Source organism: Leucopleurus acutus (genome assembly GCF_964270905.1).
Source record: "Leucopleurus acutus genome assembly, chromosome: 10".
Classification (NCBI taxonomy): Eukaryota; Metazoa; Chordata; class Mammalia; order Artiodactyla; family Delphinidae; genus Leucopleurus; species Leucopleurus acutus.
The window spans coordinates 34,565,148-34,586,079 of record NC_139153.1 but is presented as its reverse complement, the minus strand read 5'-3'; the positions used below and the strand labels follow the sequence as shown (position 1 = coordinate 34,586,079).

The window sequence follows — 20,932 nt, the reverse complement described above, 5'->3', positions numbered from 1 at the left end:
TTTACAACATTAGATGAACAGAGATTGACCAAAGATATAGGTCTAATAGCAGCAATACCAGTTGGCTAGGGATGTTTGAGTAGGCACTCACTTTATAATTAGGGATAGAGGGTGAGTTATGATGACTTTGGATCTCTATGCAATTGCAAGGATTTGGAGAGTCAGTATTTTAATATGGAGGCCACTTCTATGCTCAACATGTATGACTGAAAGGAGGTTAACCTCCCTTTGCATCAGGGTCTATATCTGCAAAATGACAATCAGGATACTCAAATAAACAAGGGTATAGATTTGTCTGATATGACCCAATTAACTTAAAATTACGCTTAACTCTGCATGTAGCTCGTGGCTGCCATATTGGACAGCAGAACTCTATGAGTGCTTTCATAGTGCTGTGTCCTAAAAAAGGAGGATGTTTGTCAAGACTACCACCAGGGACAAAGTAGTCTCCTTGCAGCTAAGAGCTTCTTTGAATAGCAAGAGTGTGACCAAGTCATTCATCTGGCCCCTTGGGATAACCAAGAGAAACGCTTGCTCACCAAAGCAGCCGACTCATTTCTAAAAGATGCTAGCAGGGCTTTTAATTTTCTGCCGATTCTCCACCATTGCCTACTAATAAAGGATGCATCTTTCTGACCAACTTACTGCTGTACTTTTGTGCCTCACTAAAATCGACTACACAGATAGGTAAATGTCCCAGAAAACACCAGCCCTGCAGTGGTCTGGAGCTAGGGGAATTTAGCTCAGGGTAAAGATATGTTACAAATTAAATGTTGCAGTCGGTATGTAAAGCTGCAATAAATAGAAACTGAGTTACATCAAGGACGGAATTAAACCTTAAATTTAAACTCCACAGCACTGTAATTAAGACTTAGCCTGTAGCAGATCATTCACTTGAGATTAAAGTAGCGTGGGGGAAGCAGAGGTTTGGGCTTACCTTGCTACAATTTATAAATCTGAGCTACCAAAAGCTAACAGCCCTGCCCCCAAATCCAACTCCCAATTAAAAACACAGTTTGAAAACCTTTAGGAGGCCTGAGGGGACCCTTTAACAGAAGTTCTGCCCCTTCCCTCCTGCCTAAGTCTATGAACAAATTAAAAAATATTACCTGGTCCCCTGATGGTCTTCTGAGCTGACACGGTGTTTTCATTAATACATCATTAAAGTAATGGCATTGTGCTGGCGTTTTGCTTTCAAAACAGGCCGTACTTCAACCACCATGAATACAGGCTCGGGGGCCTCTGGACACTTTGTTCCTGGGAAATATTATTCAGGTCATAAAAATTTTTGAAAAGGAAGATAAACTGTAATGCATAACTTTAAAATGTATATTCTTTTTATCCTAATCGGGGATGTTCAAGGCTTGCTTCGTGTTTTATTTTTGTTAATTAGTTTTGAAGAGTAAGTGCTGGGGTTAGCTTAACCATAGCCTTAACTCCTAGAGCCAGCAGGCATTTCCAGTTCTCCCAAAACAGCCTAAAATAGGTGTCTCTCAGGTTGGAAGTACGTCATTTCGTGTAAAAGCAGTCTGAGAACCCAAAGTTGAAACTGTGGTGTTTTTATTTTCTAGACTGTGAACTGTTACCTCATAGACAATAATGGATTTATTCTGGTGTCTGAAGACTACACACAAGTGAGTGAGAAATTTCTACCTACTCAGAGTAAGGATCCCAGACTGTGCTTGGGTCTGGGGGAACAAATTATGGTGTTGAAACTTTGAGACATGATCTGTATTTAAGAGGTAATAGCAGGAGATTATAAAACCTTATTTCCATCCCTTTAAGAATGTCACAGCCTACTTCTCAGCAGGCCCCGAAGAGATTTTACCTCCGGAGAGGAGAGGTGGGGAGGGGTGCAGAGCCCAGGGTCTGCTCCCTCACTCATAAAATGTTCAATTTATGGAACTCTTTGCCTTGACATGGAGGTGCCTGAAAGAGTTTGGGCAATTTTAAGGAGGTTTCCTCCTTTTAATATTTTATCTTTATATACATGTAATTTATATATATACACAAATATATGTATGTATTTATGTATGCCAACGTAATTATTCTTTATGGCTTTCTTTCTGGTTCTGACTTTTTAAAAATTAGTTATCTGAGCTCAAGGATTAACTTGGGTTCTCAACACAGGGGGACAAGAATCCACATATAGAGGAAGAATGTTTTTCATTTGATTGAGCTGTGTGCAGTACAGGGGCAGAAGGGAGAGATGGAAAGAAACCAAGCTAGGGCGCTCAGCAAAGAAAGCTCCACTGATATTTGGAAATCAAAATAAGAGTTAAAATCAATAGCATTTTAATAGAGAAACACGGGTTTCTCCTTTAAAACTTGGTGGCTGACAACTTTTTCTGCAATTAGAAATGAAATTAGCATGTTAAAAGAAAGTCAAATCCAGACAAGTTTAGCACTGTGGTGTAGTAAAGTAACACCAGAAGTGGAGGCGGATGGTTTCTGATGCAAACTCTCTTCCTCAACTAGTTTTGGGATCTTGGGTGCATCACTTAACCCGCCAGGGACTCCTGGCGGGCTCTATAAAAGGAGGATGGTTGACTAAAGGAGGCTTCTTCTAATTCTAATATTTGAGGATACTAGCATTTTATAATGAAGTCTCATTTAAAATATTTTAATAGTCAACAGTGCAATAGACCCATTAATGCCTAATAAATTAATTAATTGCCTTTAAGTATGACTCCTTAGTGTCTAAGCTCAATGGCTTGTTAATTTGTGAACACGGGCTCCAGGTAACATGTGGAACTGCGCTTCAGTTTCCCCTCTTATCTATGAGAACACTGTGGGATTTTCTTTTTATCAATTTATTTATTTTATTATTTTATTTTATTTATTTATTGTTTCTGGCTGCGTTGGGTCTTCGTTGCTGCGTGAGGGCTTTCTCCGGTTGTGGCGAACGGGGGCTACTCTTCGTGGCGGTGCGCGGGCTTCTCATTGTGGTGGCTTCTCTTGTTGCAGAGCGTGGGCTCTAGGGGCGCGGGCTTCAGTAGTTGTGGCACGTGGGCTCAGTAGTTGTGGTTCGTGGGCTCTAGAGCGCAGGCTCAGTAGTTGTGCCGCACAGGCTTAGCTGCTCCACGACATGCAGGATCTTCCTGGACCAGGGATCGAACCCATGTCCCCTGCACTGGCAGGCGGATTCTCAACCACTGCACCACCAGGGAAGCCCATGTTGTGAGATTTTAAATGCACCTTTGGTGGGTGACAGTTACACAGTTGAGACTCAAGCTGCGCATACACGGTCTCCTCAGATGCTGGACATCACTGGATGTTGGACAGTTGATGGACATTAGATAGGAAAGGTGAGCCCATGAAACAAGGCCAGTCTCTTGGGAGCAGGACTGGCCATAGGCCTATAGTAATATGCCCGTGTGTCTGGGAGGAGTGAGAAACCAAATCAGTCCCCTGTGAGGAGAAGCTCTGTCATCCTGCCGTAATCATGGAGGGCTGAGGGTGGGAACCTGATCCTGGGGGAGGAAGGACATGATGATGTCTTCCAGTGGTGATTCTTGGACCAACCAACAAAGTAAACCACTGAAATAGTGACCCTTTCCCAAGCCATGGCCACTACATGTGGGTCCTGATCCATGCTTCATTTCTGGATAGAATAGCCCAGGGAGCCTGTGGGCCTGCCCTGCCTCAGCTTGTTTGATGTCTGGTTTCCTGTACTCCAGTTAGGCTAATTCTTCTTCATCTTACAACCAGTTCCATTGATACTGGCATATTTACACACAAGAAATGCAAATGTCCTTCTTGCTCCCAGCGGCAGCACATACCCACAGAGTTTGCCAAATGTTCAAGTGTCCCTGGAGTGAAAAAGGCAATGCTTGACCTTCAGTCAGTGAAAATGTCATTTCCTTCTTTCCTCCTCTCTTTTCTGACTTTTTGGCGAAGTCTGTATGTGCCTTTCTGCCTGAAAACTCCTAGGAGCCTTGTTGAGGTCACTGCATTGTAATGGAATCAGGATTTAGTTAATATCATACAAAGCCTATGGAATTTATATAATTTGGGCTCTGAGTGTAATGCCGTCCACCCACGTCCACATAAGCTATAAATCCTCAGAGCACCCACAGTACAGATGGGGGTTCTCCACTGATCTACACTGGCCCCTTCCAGGGTGTTGGCAGAGGAAGGCTGTTGCTCCAAGCTCTGTTCTGCTGTATTGGATACACCCTCCCCCTTGGGACACTGATGATAGTGGCTCCAGGAATCTGGAGGGATGCCCGAGGATGTTAATCCTTCATTCCGCCATTCAGAGTTGGCAAATCTCGGCCAGCACCAAGAACTGGACTTGCAGGAGCATCAGCCTGGCGCTGGGGAAGAACTGGTAGGCCTCCAGTGCCCTGAAGACAGCCCCAGAGCTGGGGTTGGCCATTGGAAGTCTGACTGGCCAAGCCTTCTTTTCGCAGGGCTGGACAGCTTCATTCTTGGTCAACATATTAACTGCCTATGGACAAAATGAGGGTGTTCCTCAGAAAGTAATTTAGAGAAAGGACATATTCTCTGCTGTAGGAAATTTATAGAGCCGATGAAGAAGACTGCTATATATCCCCAAACAGGTCATTTAGGAATTATAAACAATTCTTTTTATTACTGCTTAGGAAGCCCTTTCACAGCCTGTTTCTGTCTGTATGAAGTAGTGTTTTAATCACAAGGGATTGAGAGCAGATTAATGCCTACTCCCTCCATCCAAGAGTAATGGTGCATGCGTGTGTGCTTGTATGCATGTGTGTGCACACGTGTGCATGTGTGTTTTAATTACAACACTCAGCACGTGTTATGCAATGTCACCCTTACCCCGCCCCCTCGCCCCTGCCATGTATTTGGAATATTCACATCTGCTTATTAGTTTGCTCTGTAATCCCATAACTTCTCATGACTATTAAGACCTTTTCCGCTGTTATGTAACAGTAGTCCTGAAAACCTGCTCTTTGCCCCTGTCAGCTCCAGGACACAGAGTGTGTCCGTTTTTATTTCTCCTCTGGTGTTTGGGCACATTATTTGTCTACACTTCCTCATGGGTCTTCTTTTCTTCCCTGCAGACTGGAGACTTTTTTGGTGAGGTGGAGGGAGCTGTGATGAACAAATTGTTAACAATGGGCTCCTTTAAAAGGTAAGGGATTTTATGGTTCCTTGCGTCCCCCGAGAAAGTTTGCCTAAATAAAATAAAACAAACCAAGGTCAAATAAAGCAAGCCCAGACTTGACCCCATGACTGTGTTCATGCTCCAGAAGATCTTCTGAAATTCGATGCCTTTTGCATGAGTGTTAAGAGTCTCAGAAACTCAGCTCACAATGCATTCCCTGTTCCCTTAGCGTAGCATTTATTAGAGTCTGGTCCTGAAGTCAGAGCCTGCACTGGGAGGTGATTATGTTGGTCTGAAACAAGTGATTGCAGAGAAGTAGGAAGCATTTTCACCTGGTCAAAAGGAGGAGGAGGGTGTCTTGTCTCACACTGACAAACTGGGGCAGCTTGCTAGAAATCTGGAACTCAGGGATGGGAAGTGATGTTTAGAGCCTCGATATAATTTTAGAAAATCATGTAAAAGTTCACAAAACCTGCTCCCAGATGGAGGTAAGTTTAAATCTGTTGCTAGAATTGCTAAAATTGGTGGTAGGGACCACTCCATTGAGTTGTGAGGGCTCTTGTTGACCCTAAGTGAAGCTCGTATAGGATGATTTCCTCACAGCCCCGCGTCCCCTGTGCGCAAGCCAGCCACGCTTTTGGGAACATCAAAGCCAATGAGAAAGATCATCACCCTGCGAGATCAGGAGGCCAGTTTTGTCCCCCCAGGAGTCAACCTTTCTCCCTTCCCTTGGCCTCCCAGGGAGAATGGTGGTCTATTAGTGGTGCTTTCCTGGACATATATGATGCTGTTAAATATATGATATCAGGAAATGCAAGGATGGACCTAGGCTTACCTGTGAGAACTATTGCACATTGGTTGCCAGTGGGAAAGACAGTCCCCGCAATTTATTACCCCCCCCCCCCAGCTGAATGGCCAGGAAGTGTTAGCTCAGGAAATCAGACTTTTAAGCTACTCAATAAGACCAACTGAGTGCTGTGCTGAAAGCAGGGAATTCAAAAATGATGACCCAATTTTTGAGATTCCGTAGCTTGTTTGTGCCAGAAACAAGGAAACAAGAAATGATATTTTTAAATGGCATGACTCCAGCACTTCTGCAGTCTCTGACACACTTGCTCTCCAGCCTGCCTGAGTGTTCACCCCTGCTCGATTCCCTCTTTAAAATTCAAGTGCATTTTTTCCCTTCTTTTGCCAGGAGTCATTGTACATAAGCTTGAAAACTGGACTTGGAGCTGGGCTCAGGTTCCTCTGCTGGACTGTCTGCCATCCAGGGCACCACTGGTTTCTTGTATCTTTATGTGGATATGTACATTTGTATTGTGTTAGCTTGTTTTCAACTTGGTGGGGGTAGGGAGAGACAAAAGAGGAAGAATAAGCACACACATGTTTCTCATTTGAAAGCATATTTTTCAACTTTTTTAACAAAATGACTTTTTTTTTTTTCCTCTTCCCTCTTAGATATCCCTTTCAAACAGTTTGGTGGGAGAAAGAAAAAGGTTGTAGCAGAATTTTAAATTCCTAGACTTCTCCTTAATGTGGGTGAAATATAGTTGACATGAATTTAGAACTTTCACAAGAGTGTAGCTAGCATATTTGAGAAAAGAGGAGTGCTGGGACTCTCTACTAAATTTTAACAGCAACTGCTGTCATTTGGGAATTACTTGACAAACCCCCTAGGCTTCTTTGAAAGGCCCCCTCATGAGGCCAGGACAGCAATGAGAGTTTGGGTTTTGGAGTCAGATGGATTGGGTTCAAATCCAGGCTCTGACATTTACTAGCTGCATGACTTAGAATAAGTCATGTTACCTCCCCAAACTTTGGTTTCCTTACGTGGAAAATGAAGATGATGATAATAATTACTTGCAAAGGTTGCTGTCAGAGTTAGTGAGACAATAATAAGCGTAAAGTTCTGACACGGTGCCTGGCATATATTAAGGGCTCAGTAATTGCTAGCTGCTGCTATGATTTTTGTTGTTGTGGATCTTTGACTTAGCTTTTTACTTGGCACTAGGTGACGCTTTTTCTTTAATTTTACATTCACACATTTCACAATGGGCTTCCCATGACACCTGGTGATGGGGTCTCCATCCAGTGTTGGGGTACTGAGGTCCTCCTGGAACTCAGACGTTCAGGCCCTTGCCCTTTCCAGCAGGTTTACTCAGAAAATAAGGTTGACAGTCCTTTTATTCAGAGCAGATCTGTATTTCAGAAGCACTGAAAGGATGTAGCCAGAAGTAACAGTGCCCTGGGACAGATGTCAGGCACCATGTTAAACTGTACCCCACCCCCAAACACAGGATACATGGAGGTTAAGTTGCTTTGGTGACATGGCTGAGCCCTGGTAAAGCTCAGGATCCATTCACGTAGCAGACATCTCATCTCAGCATATTGGACAGTGCAACCTGGCACAAAGTTTCTTAATTTGGTCTGCTTACACCCATTTCTGAAGAAACGCCTTTCATACACAAGAGCCCTACAAACCATCTTCTTCAGAAAGACAGAGCTCAAAGTAAAGAACAGCATCTCCCTTTATCAACCTCCCATTTATCTCTCTCTCCAGTGGACCATAGTCACTGCCTCTCTCTCTAAAGCAAGGCGATGCTTGCCTACTTGGCATGGACTCTTTCCTTGATTGTTTGGCCACTTACCTGGTGACCCGATGGCCATTCTACTTAGGTGCCATCAGAGGGAAAGAACATCCACTTGTGCATCTACAGTGCCATGTGGGAGGAAGGGAATTTGTGTGAACTGATTTGTGTGAACAAATTACCAACTTGAGGGAGCTTTGAGAAAGTTCTTCAGCAGCATGTGCAAACCATCTAAGAGGTGAAGTGGTCACTCTTGGTCACTTAGGCTGAGTCTCTGACTTGACTCTGTCCATCCAACTTACAGATGACGTAGTGCCCAGGGCCAAATAACATACCAATAGCCTCAGCAATGTGAAAATAATGAAGGTAGCAGTGGCTACCTTCCCAGAGCACCTACCACATACCAGACCTAGGTTGCAACTGCAGATCTTACTTCTTGCAGTCCTTTCCAACAACTTGTGAGACGGGTATAAACAGGACCAGTGCAAAATGAAAACGTGGTGCCCCTTGCTCAAAACTTATTGAGAGTTTCAAGATGGCAACAGCAGAGCATTAAACAAAGCACGCAGCCCTTCTAAGTGCAGGGTTCTGTCCAGTTACACAGGCCACGTGCCCATGAAGCTGGATCTGGGTATATATATACCTATTTGATAGATGGAAATAATGGGGCTTGGAAAGGTTAAGAACTTGTCTCTGTGTAACGGAGCTGGATTCAAACATCCTGCAGTCTAAGCACAGGGAGAATTTTCTAGCCTCTCCCCTTTACCTGGTTCTATGTACAGTAACATTGAGTAGTGCATGGAACTTCCTTCAGTTTTGTTTGAGACAAAGTGAAGGATAGCCAAGGAGGATGTTGGCCCAGCAGTGACTTATGTGGGCAAACAGAACTTTCAGGATGGAGGCCAGCCGAGTGATAAGATCACCCAGATTTCTTTTGACTGAAGTTGATAAATTCTTAAATCAAAGCCATGTCCCCAGGCTTCACATATTTTCTCATAAGATACCATAAGATATTTTCTCATAAGATACCATATTCCAGGTCAGCTTTTTGTGTTTCAAACAGAGGACTTGAAATGCTTTTTTATTCTTACCATGGAAAGTAAATGGACTCCCTAAGTGGCCCTGACTCATTTAGGGCTTTTCATTTTAGCTGCTTTTCTCTTTTAACTCAAGTTCGTGTCCAGTAAGAGCCTTGTATTCATATTTTTCAAAAGCCACAGTCCATGGCTCTCCTTGCTGGCCTTGGCAGTGACTTTGCCCTTCTCACAATACTAAGAGAAAATCTAGCTTCAAAATATTTTTTATTATACAGTAATTCATTTATTTCACCACCCCTTCTTGCCCCCAGTGATGGAACTCAATGTCAAATATCCAGGGAAAAGTGAGAAAAAACATATATAGCTGGTCATAGCAGAGTCCAAGATTCCTGATAGGGCCTCTTTGGTATACTGGACTTGAAATATGAAGACTTCAGGTTGAGCCTCAGAATGGCCACTGTGTGGCCGTGGACAGATTCCTCAGTTTCTCTGGGCCTCAGTTTCTTTGCCACCAAAATAGGAATTTTGGTGAGATGGGATTTTGTGAGAATCACCTGAAATAAGAGAAGTGAAAACGCTTTGCAAATTGCAAAGCTACTACAAATAGGAGGTAAGATTAGCTCTTGGATAAGAGCTCCAAATGTCTGAAATCTTTTTTCTTTTTTAATTTTCTTCTCTTCTTTTTTAAATCACTAATGACCCCGAAAAGGTAGTTACTGCACAGCAGTCATAGTGTTGGGCGTGGGCCTGTGGTCTTGGACTCAGCTAGCACCCCGGGAGAGCTCTTAAAACACACCCATGCTCCAGCTGTTCCCCAAGAGATTCATACTAGATTTGTCTGGGGACGGAGCCCAGGCATTTATGCTTTTTTTTTTTTAATGCTTTTTAAAAGCATCCATGTGATTCTCACGTGCAGTCAGGGTCAAGAAATACTAAGTTAAACGCACCAGGTGCCAGTCTAGGTGCTGCCCAACTTCGAACTTGCCTGACTTTTGGCAACTTTAACTCCATAATTTCATTTTTCTCTGCTGCAAGATGAAATTGAAAGAGTGATTTTCGTACCTGCAGTGAGGGTTAAGTGGAATAATGCGTGCTTTTACCAAATATCCTTGTGGTTTCTGCCAAAGGGTCTTCCCTTGTTCTTTGTGTATTTAAGTAAGCTCGAGGAAGGAAAGACCCATGGGGCACACCTGGCCCTTGACTTGCAGAGAAACGAACTGCTTGCTAATAATTTGTTTTTGCTTTGGGAGCTACTGAGAATTCCTGTCCCTCTTGGTTGTGTCTCTTCCATTTTGTTCTGTTTTGTTTGTTTTATGTGCGTGGCGCAGCGTGCCTGAGCTTTCACCCCTCCAAGGCCATTCGTATTTTCCCTGCGGGGCCTGGTGAACGTCCTCCTCACCTCACCCCCTACACATTCATTAACATAGTCAACTTGTGTAGAATTCCCTGTGGCGGCTCCTTCTAAATTGCCTTTCTAAAAAGGTGTCTCGTCAGGTAGGATTCAAGACTTGGACCACTTCTACCCCTGTCTCCATATGATGGAACTGCACTGGCTCCATGGCGGGTGACTGGAGCTTTCCCTGTCTTTGGTGATTGCGTTACATTTCAGCGAATGCCCTGGCCTTGGAATCCAGAGAGTGTTAGAGGAGAAGTCTGTTATGTTTGGATGGCTGCTCTAATACCGACTGCTCCACCGATGTCTAATACTCAACAACTCATGTAAGGAATGTAATGGCTTCTTGGCTTCCTGTTGACCTGGCTGTGTCCACTGAAGTATGCTTTGTCAGAGGTGGCATTGAAGGGAACAAGAAGACGGATTGGCTTGGACAAGTGTGTTTCTGGGCCAAACTTTCTGGAATGCAGAAACATGGGGATTCCAATGGACTGCTCTTTAAAACCCTAAAGCTGCTGCTTGAGGATCCCCAATCACAACAATAACAATAGCCACCGTCATCTACATCATAATAGCAGCAGGTCTCAGTTATTGAATTATTGCAGTCTCATTATTGAATAATTGCAGTTGACCCTTGAACAACACAGGTTTGAACTGTGGGGGTCCACTTATACACGGATTTTTAAAATCGTCAATACTGAAGTGCTACACGGTCTGTGGTTGGTTGAATCTGTGGATGCGGAACCGTGGATATGAAGAAACTGTGTTTACAGAGGGCAAATTGTACTCGGATTTTCGACTGCACGAGGGTCAGCTCCCTAACCCCTACATTGTTCAAGGGTCAACTGTACAGGCAAGGCATTATTCCAAGCAGTTTGCGTGCATTACCTATCCTCATGGCAAATCCATGAAACACCTACTATCATTATTGCCATTTGACAAAAGAGGAACTGGAAGTGGAGGCTTCAAGTGTTTTAGTAACTTGTTCAAATTCACCCACAGTAGTGTGTGGGGAGATGGAATTTGAACTCGTGTCTCTTGGATTCTAGATTCTAGACAATGTTTTCCTGGTCACCACTCATCTTTTCCCATAGCTGGAGAAGACTAAAGTATTCTCTGCAGGGATATTTGTTCATATTCGTGCTTGTTTTGCTTTGAGAGAAGGTAGAAGTCTTTCAAACTTGAAGTCCAATGTATTGGTTAGTAGTTGGTTCTACTAGAAATAATAGGCAATTCCAAAATAACAAAGTGGGAAAGAACATAGGAGTCTTTTTCTCTTTTATGTGAAGGAAGTCTGAAAGTACTAATTTGGGGGCCTCATGTTGTCATCATGGACACATGACCACATCTTTTTTTTTTCTTTACCTCCTTCTAAGTTGGCTTTTAAAGTCAAGATTACCTCATGACCCAAGATAGCTGCTGAGCTGCAGCCATTAGTTCTGCAAACTAGGCTGGCAGGAGGATTCTAGGAGGTCCAAAAGGCCAAGTAAAATTCCTTTTTAAAATTTCTTTCTTTATTTAAGTACTTACTCCCGTACAATACTTTTGCTTCCATATAATACTGCTGCTTAATCACATGGCCTCACCTGCCTACAAAAGAACCTGGGAAATGTGCATATCAAAAAGTCGGTGTTCTGCTCATTGCGAGAGGAGAATGGCTGTCGGGAGACTATGATAGCCTCTGCCACATCCATCGTGCCCCAGTTTGCTTCAGACCACCCAAGTCCTCTAACTATTGAACCCTGCTTCCTGTGACATCCACTCTGAAACCCTTCCAGAGATGAGGCTATATTCCTAACTCCTAGTTTTCTCCACACCCCACATGCCCGTGCAGTCCTGAACACAAATGGTCATAGCCACCATCTAATGCATCTGTCAGTGATGTCTGACCCCAGGCAATGACAGCAGGAGCACTCGATAACACCTGTTGGGTTTGACTAATCGTAATGACACTGGCAACACCAACATCCCTAGGTTCTAACATCCTGAGCCTCAGTTGTGTGCCGCACACTGTGCTAAGCGCAACTCAGGCATTACCATGGTGCAGTTGTTGTGAAATGTACACATGGTGCCAGGCATTTGGCAGAGCCCAAGGATGCTCCTCTAGCACCCACGTTTCCTGCCTCAAGTGGGTTTTGCATTCACTCATTCCCTAAGCAGAATTTAGCTGTTTCCTTCTGTATCTTACTCAAACAAAGAAGCAAAAGAAATTTAGCCTTTTCTACGTGGGATTTAATCATAATTGCATTTTCCCCTTCAGTTTAACACGGAAAGCTAATATTCATGGAAGGCGTAGTTGAATGGGCAGACAAGCCACTGGCTAGGTGCACCTACTAGGCACCTGTGCATGTTATCCTGTGCCCCAGGATTGAAGCAAATTTGGCTGGGAGAGCCACAGTAACTTCATCTCCTGAGCCTTAGTTTCCTCTCCATGCCCTTGACATCAGAGATAATACTTGACTGGCAGAAAGTAATCGATTATTTCTTATTGTTACTGCTTTTATTACCTGGGTGAGATGTTGATGTGGTCAGTATCTGTGACTTTGTTTCTTTTTATAGTCTCAGCACCTGTTGATGAAAAGCATTTGGGGCTGATAGACCCTCTGCTTAATCTATAGAATGAGTGAGGCTCCCCTCTCAGGGTTCTGCACTGGACCCTGAGTGGCCCCAATACGCTAGGTGCTGGGCTTCCAGCTGGTGCAGCCTTATGGCACTTATTCTCTTCTAATGATGGGTGCTCATTAACTACATTTATTTTAGCGATTTTCCATCAGAGCGTTCAAAGGCACCTTCAACTCACCTCCTCTGCTGTGTTAGATGTTCTGTGTTGATCATAAAGAACAGTACAATCTCTGTAAGAAGAGATTGGCCACCAAGGCAAAAAGGAGAGACGGGAGAGCTCCTTCTGGATCTACTATTAGTGTTCAGATGGAACAGACTGAGCTTTCCATTCTCCTGGCTGTCTAAGATGTATGAATGAGTAAACTTCCCATGGTGACAATCCCTTGGTTTAGAATTTCCTGTGTTCTTGCTCCATGCCCTGACACTTGCAAGTTGAAAACTGCCCCAGAGAACACATTTTATAGCTCAACAAAGGATACATATTTTTACATGCTACCCTAGTGAGTCACCTTTGCTTCTCATACTTTTTGATTCAAAATTGCTTAAATATGTCCCTCGGCGGGTCTCTATGTCAGATGCCTCCCTGTCCTGTTTTAGGGCCATATTTGCAAACATTAAGCTGTTTCAAGACTGGTTTTGAGGCAAATTTTTAGCCAAAGTGAGTTAGAGTCGTTGCAGGTAATGTACCTGGCCTCATGGGCACAAAGTAGGTGTTTAATAAATGCTGGTCCCCACTGTTACTAATGAGCTTAAATTAGCTGAACTCATGCCTTTGAAATTCAACCTTCTAATTTTTAGAAGAAATCTTTTTCTTGGTCGTGATTTTTGTCTAGTTGGAAAAGAGAAGAGTCAGCAAAATGGATTTAAGCAATTCCTAATGTCACGAGCCTGACACCCGAGACTCTACCTAGTACAGGATACATAGGGTTGCCCATGCTTGGTTTGCATTGCTTTGGGTTTCTTCTTCAGAGACTGTATCTGCCTTCTGTCAAAGTTTCAAAGAGACCCATCTGGGGAGCACAGAGATGTTAATGATAAGGTCTCCCCAGCAGCCCGCGGTTGCCGTGGCCTGGTGGTGATGTCATGGGGATTAAGGCATGTTATCTGTAATAAGAATAAACTCCTGCTGCTGAGTGCAGCAGTGCAGCAGCAATCTTGGGCTGGGCACGAGACGCTCAGGGCTTATTTTAGACCCGAAAGAAAGCAGGCAATTATCATGTTCTTTAACTATAATCAGCCGAACAGGATACAGGTAGCCACAAAATGGAGTTATTTAAAACAGTAACAAAATCACTTCAAAAAGGGCAACAATCTGGAAGTCTCTCTTTCTGCAACATCTAGTTAAAGCTGCCTAAGCATGGAGAAGAGAGAGAAGGTTTGTTTTGTAACCTCCTCAGTGGCAATCAGATCAGGAAAGCTTATTTGTGAAATGAAAGGCAGGAACCCTGGCCTGGAAGCTGCCCTAGAGCAATTGAGTTTGGACCCAACAAGTAAACTGGAGCCTTTAAAAATGATCCCAGGAGAATCCTGAGCTTCCAGCCATCTGTTTGTCATGGTGGTTACCATGACAAGGGGCTCTCACTAGCCTGGCCAGCTAGTCCAGCCTGGTCTGGTGACCCCGTCACAGCACCTCAGCTTGGGTTGGAAGTTGATTCTGGATATTGATTATGAGACCCTATCTTGGGTAGCATTCCCTGTGACATTCCAATAAGACTCTGGGTTGGGGCACAGGGCTGAATTCTAAGCATTTCCTAGAACCTGCTACTGAGCAGAAGGCAGAGTGAGGTGGATTCAGCATGACCCCCATCTAATTCTGGCTCTGCCACTTGTTAGGTGTGTGAACTTGGGCACATCTTTAGGCTAGCCGAGATTTGGTTTGCCCCTGTGTGAAATGGGGATGATTAGAATCTCTCCTGTAGGAACATGCTTAGAAGAGTACCTTGCTCACAGTTGCTAAATAGACTTCAGTAGACATTAGCTGTTGTTACCCTGTCCTCAGCTATGAAGCTCATGGACAGAAGTTGCCGCATCATCTGCTGATAACCCCAGCATGACTTCTGAAGGTGTCTGTTACTTCAGTAAGAAGTGTGAATTTTACATTGCATCATATATGCCAATGAGCTAAGAAAACCAGGAGGCCTACCCATCCTCCAGCCAGCTGGGTAAAGCCTGAGTCAATTCCCAATGCATTTAACACCACCCGCATTAATTAATAATGGCAGTGAAAACCAGACTAATAAGTTATAACAGCAGCTGCAGCCCTGCCTTCTGTTGAATGCTTCCTCTGTACTAGGCACTGTGCTAAAGGCAGTACATGTGTATAATCTCACTTAATCCTCACGACCACCCTATAAGGCAGCCATTATTCTCACTATTTTACAGATGAGGAAACTGAGGCACAAAGAGGCTTAAAAAGAATTGTAATAAGTGGGTGAGTTAGGATTTGAGCTCAGGTCACTGACTTCAAAGCTAGCTTGCTAATCATTAAGTCACACTACCAGTCACTTGGGCCTTTGGGAATAGTGTAGCCTTAAGAGTCAAAAATCTAGCAAAGAACAAAATTAGGCCTTCTGTCATAACAAGGCTAGCACATTGCATAGTATATTTCAGTATACTTTCACATGACTGATTAGTTAAATCTGAGAACATCTCTGGAAGTCACTTTATAAATGAAAAAATAAAGCCTCAGAAGCAACCTGCTATTATAAATGGCAGAACCAACCTTTTAAGCCAAGGCCACAGTGCATCCATGTCTACAAGACCCCAAACACACTCAAGTCGCACTCAACCCATGCTGCCTCTCACCAGCTCTGACCCAAATTCCAGCTGCAGAGATAGAGTTGGGCAGTAGGAAAAGGATAAAGCTAATAATAATTCTTGCCAAATCCTAGAAAGCCCTTCCGGGGCACCTGCCGAAATCCGCTGTTGAGGATGCAGACTGTGACGTGGTAGGCCAGTCAGGGGCCAATTAGACTTGTCCATCCTGGCCTGCAGTTGATTTTGTGGCTGAATTCGTGTCAGGGCCGCGTCAATGATGAGCGTTTCTGTGAGAACTTTGTTCAGGGAGTTCCCTGAGCCAGACACTTGGCCAGTTCATAGGCTTCATTTCTGTCTCAGTATACACTGGTTCTGCTTGCATCTGCTGGGAGGAAAAAAACCAGAGGACAGTCAGCAAGACTAGAAATGTCCTGAAGAGGAAGGGGCTTTGGGGGACTTTCCAGGAGATTGTGTGACACTGGTACCCTCTTGGGCTTTGCTGCCTATAATGCCTGTGTGGTGCTGGTCAGGAGCTGGTTTCCATCTCAATTTGGTCAAGTGGCCAGTTTCCTACTTGGTGCCCATAGATGCTCTTTGGTTTAATCCGTGTGTGTGAGATCTCTAATTTATTGTCTAGAGGGGAAAGCCTTCACATCACATTTTGCAGTTGACCTCTTCAGTCTCAGCTGTGTCATCGACTATTCAAGATTCATGCAATCAGGCAGTCATTCATGCATTCAACCTTTTAAATTGGAACACCTTCTCCATGCTGGGTGCTGTGCTAGGTGTGAAACAGATCCAACCCCAGTCCTGCAGCATGGAACTTCTATTCTAGTGTACATTTCCAGCACAGTGTTAAGTATGCTTCACATTACGCACTGTATTATTTCAGAAAGGTATTCCTGTAGGGAGAATTCCTTCCAGTCATTGAGGAGTTCATGTATTACAGTACTAACATGTCATCTGGCAGCTGTTAACATAGCTCAGGCTGGACTTTAAGTGTCTCTCCTTTGGGGGGCCAGGAATAGTGGGAAGAGGAGCTTGGGGGAGGGACGAAATGCCCGTCTCCTTTGGGATAAAGTGTTCGCTCCATCTAAAAGCTCTTAACTTGCTGCTGGAAATTGCCATTCTTTTTACTTTGTAAAGGTGTTAATAGGAAAGTAAAATATCTGTAAAAATTATAAAGTAAAACATCTTTGTAAGTGAGTAAAGATCATAACTGGGAGGAGAGCTGTATTTTTATCACCAAGGGAGAAAAAGACGTCCATTTTCCTGTTTCATAAACTGCACTGTTTTCGAAAGCATACTTAGTAGTGAGTATACATATATTCACTACCATGGTGGTGGTAATGGAAGGGGGTTAACAACCAATGAGCCAGCTGGTTTCCAACAAATTGTCAAAGTGCTGGCTTTATCTTGGTCCAAGCCTATTTCCTCGTGCTTAAAAGAGACAGAGGATCCTGCCATTTCTTAACTCAAAGTGGCCCTTCCCAGCTCTCCTTGACCTTGCAGACATGGTCCATGTGGATTTCATCAGGGGCCCAGAATTCAGTTTAAAAGAGCATCTTTCTCTGGAGTATCCTGGTCCATGCAAGTCATCGTTGTTCAAACCAAAATGACTATTTGGTCAAGTTGGGGGGTTTCTTCTCCCAACCCTCCATCCCAACGGTACCTTTATTCCCTTTATTCTTTAAGTTCCAAGTGTGACATGACTGTGTCTCCAGTCCTGGACTTTGCTGTGTCCCTTGCTTGTCACCCTTGTTAGGCCTGCCTTGACTTGTGCTTGTCACTGCTGCACTGGCTGGTGGTGTTAGTGACTGTTCACCTTGCTGGTTGGTCCACAGCATCATCTGGTTCTCGTGTTTTCCCATTTAGTGAAGCTCCTTTCCATTCTCTTCTATAGAATTACCCTTTATGACTATCAAGCCATGTGCAGGGCCAACAAGGAGAGCAGCGATGGTGCCCATGGTCTACTGGATGTAAGTACAGTGCAGTCACTCAGAAAACAACTGCATGTTTTTGTCTGTCCCTGCATGTGAGCATATCTGTTTCTTTGGAGTCATCAAGTTTATCTGTTTCAAAACCATGAATATTTAAATGTGTCAAGTCAAGAAGATCACTTCTGTTTAAACCCAAATCCAGTGATTGTGTGTATGATAACCAGGTCTAAAGTATTTGATGGATTAATGCAGCAACCCCCCATCCTTTTGTTGGATAGAAAAGGGGAGAAGTTTTGTCAATTCCCTCATTCTCAAATAAAAGAGAATTTGGTTTGGTTCAACAGAAACCTTTCTTTTAGTTTGTAATAGAGCTGTTAGCCTATGCCCAAATTCACATTTTGATCAGATTCTCTGCTCTAATCATGCTGCTACTTTTAACATCATTTTCCCTGGAGCAGATTCCATCCATGATGTCACAGTTGAGGATCAATCAACATAGCTTTGTATCATTAGAAACTGGCTTTCAGATCACCAGAAATTAAATGTGACAATTTACCCCCAGTTTAAAAATATAATTTACAATGTGCAAGCAATATAAATTTGGTCACCAATAACTTGAAAACACAGAAAAAACAGATACAGATACTTCAACATAGTCTGACATACGGGTATAAATATAACCCTTACATGTTATCATTTTGTAAATTCCAAAAAATCAACCTAAAATTTGGTTTGAAGCACAAAATTTAAGAGCCGTTTTGGTTTTAAAATATAAATATACACCTTCTCATTTACAGATGTAAGATCTTGCAAGGGGATTATTTAAAAACCAAATATTAAAAACCAAATATTAACACGGTTCTCCTACACTAAGGGAGCAAGGAATGATTCTGAGCTGGGACATTTCTGAGAGGCAACTAGGAACTAAAAATGGGACGATTTGAAAAATACCACTTTTTAGTGAGAATCAACATATATTTCCAAACCCAGCTTCCCTAGCCTTAGCATGAGTATTTCCAGACTTAAAATGTTCCCAAGATATGTTTTTATCATTAGGCTTAAGAGCTCAATGGCTTTACCCTTCTGAATGCTAATGTGCATTAAAATTTTTTAATCCTGTATTTACATAATCCCTTTGTTTACCCTGCATTGAGCCAGCATCTGGCAGGGAATGCTTGAGTATCTTCCTCCCACTGCAGCAGCCAAGCCCCCCTCCACCCCCCCACCACCGCCCTGGCCCCGCCCCGGGCCTCAGGGTGAGCTGCCCCTGTGCCTCCCCCTCTTCCTTCCTTAATCCCTTTATTCATTCTCTCCTCCCACACTGTGGAGGACTACTGAAATGTCACTACCCATCCTGGCAGGTACATACAAAGACACAAAACTGTCCTATGGTCTGACCTCCCTTGGTCCTTTTGAAAGAAAGATGGTTATTTTTCAAGCCATAAGAAGTATAATGGCAGAACCACAGGATTGCATGGCTGCATTTGGTTTTAGGAAATAGTTAAAAGTTCACATCCTTATCTGACCCTGAAAGCCCTGTGATTCAGGGAATGATGAGGACACACTCAGTCAGAGCAAGAGATTTGGTCTGAAATCTGGGTGGGCTGGGAGTAACCCCAGTGGATTGTTGTGTTCTGTACATTTGCTTACTGGCTTGAATAGGCAAGTTTTAAGAATGGTCAGGGGTAAATAAATTTGTCCTTGTTTTATTTGAAACTGGACAATCCTCCCATTCCTAGCTCTAGTCCTTATCATCAAAATGCTTAGGAGGTAGGATTAAGCAGCTGTCACATCAGAAACCAGGATTGGGCATTTCAATTCCCTGCTACCTAAAGACAACCACAGAAGGTTCTGAGATTTGTCTGGACCTGCAACTTGGGGCTCGGGCTTTGCCAACGTCATTACCTGTCTCTCAGATCCACCCACCGCTCACATATCTAGCATACCTAGGTACAAAGAACCGACTGAGGGGGAGACTTGGTATTTTCCAGAATTCAGGAAATTGAATTATCCACATAGGAAATATCACAGAGTAAACAATCCCACTGCTTTTTTTAATTAAAATATTCTGAAATAAAGATTAGCCCGTCAATGCCTTCTTTTATAGAGTGAAGAGGATTTTCTGCAAGGATAAAATCACATATTTATATGGTTATCATTTTTTTCAAGTCTGAATATGTAAGTGTGAGAAAACGCAGCTTAAATCCTACATAATTCATGGGCGGCATTAAAATCAAGCATGTGCAATTTTTGCTTATTTCAATGAATGACATACAGTGATGGAGAACAGGGAATCACCTTTCCAAGAGGCAGCCCTGTGAATTACCATTTGAAATTAGTTATATGATTCCAACCGCTCAGCATTAGGCTGTGAAATATTAGCCCCCAGAGAGTAAAGGTTTAAGCATCATTTGGTGAACTTCCTTTTTCCTCCCAGAGATAACCCCTGTATTAGATCATGTTTATTTTACTTGTAAATCACATCTCACTACAGGGGAGTTCAAAGTTTTAAAATGTTAGTTTTGGGATACAGTATCCAACCATTTTCTTCTTTAAGCTAGAGCTTCACTGTTTTTTGACATGATATCAATCTCTCTAGAAAAATAACATTGTCTTGTTGTAAAGCCTTAGGTTAAACTACAAATTTTCTGTGTGATACATTGTTTTTAATGAACTGAATTCTTCTCTTCAGCCTTATAATGCCTTCCTTGCTGCAATAAAATGGATAATGACAGAACTTGTCTTGTAAGTACAATTTGCTGCATGTTTAAAAAAGTATTATTGCTTATGAAAAAGTATTACTGCTTTTCTGTGTTAAAAAGTGAATTGGGAGACTCTGCTTCCAATAACCATTACATTCATAATACTCTGCGATAACCTGATTGAACATCTCGAAATATTGAATGTTGAGTCCCAAAAATTATCTTTTATTAAGTTGTTCATGGTCACTGCTCATGCCCTTATATCACCAGTTAGCAGACTAACAGCTTGCAATACACAAACCACATTTATTTATTGTGGTTACTGTTAAATGTAACATAGATGTCTGGCTGTTCTTAATGCAGCCTGGGTGGGCTGTGGTCAGAAGAGCAAATTGCCAGGCTGTCCACTGTGCTCCTTTGGATGTCTTGGCATGTGCAGGCGTGGGGGCCTGTGCACTCATGGGTCAGGGGCTTTCTCAGGTGTGATTTAATTGTTTACCCTGTCAAATTACAGTCCTGCTGGATGCATCTGTGACTTAGGTCAGACTTGAAATGGCACAAAGATGAAAGGCTTGACTTCCAGATGAGATATTGGACACATTACAGAAACACTGTGTCACACAGAAAGGAGGAATTCCATGGACCAGCATGGAAACCAGATCATTCAAGCTGCAACAAACTCTCTTATTCTTATTTTCCCCATTAATGTTCCAGTTCTATGAGTTTAAGGCAGATTTCTTGCTATCTGATGAACAGACATTGTCTTCCTTATTGCTTCAATGTAACCTGTGTTAACAAAGT

General features: G+C 43.1%; 1 protein-coding gene across 1 annotated transcript in view; it reads left to right on the top strand.

Moving 5' to 3' along the window:
• Window positions 1-20,932, top strand: part of CACNA2D3 (calcium voltage-gated channel auxiliary subunit alpha2delta 3) — a gene marked incomplete at both ends in the record, with an annotated part of 784,748 nt that overhangs the window by 707,830 nt on the left and 55,986 nt on the right. The window contains 4 exons of the mRNA XM_082847776.1: window positions 1,572-1,634; window positions 5,049-5,119; window positions 17,393-17,468; window positions 20,122-20,174. Coding sequence (XP_082703902.1) covers window positions 1,572-1,634; window positions 5,049-5,119; window positions 17,393-17,468; window positions 20,122-20,174 — 263 coding nt within the window. The remainder of the gene's footprint in view (window positions 1-1,571; window positions 1,635-5,048; window positions 5,120-17,392; window positions 17,469-20,121; window positions 20,175-20,932) is intronic.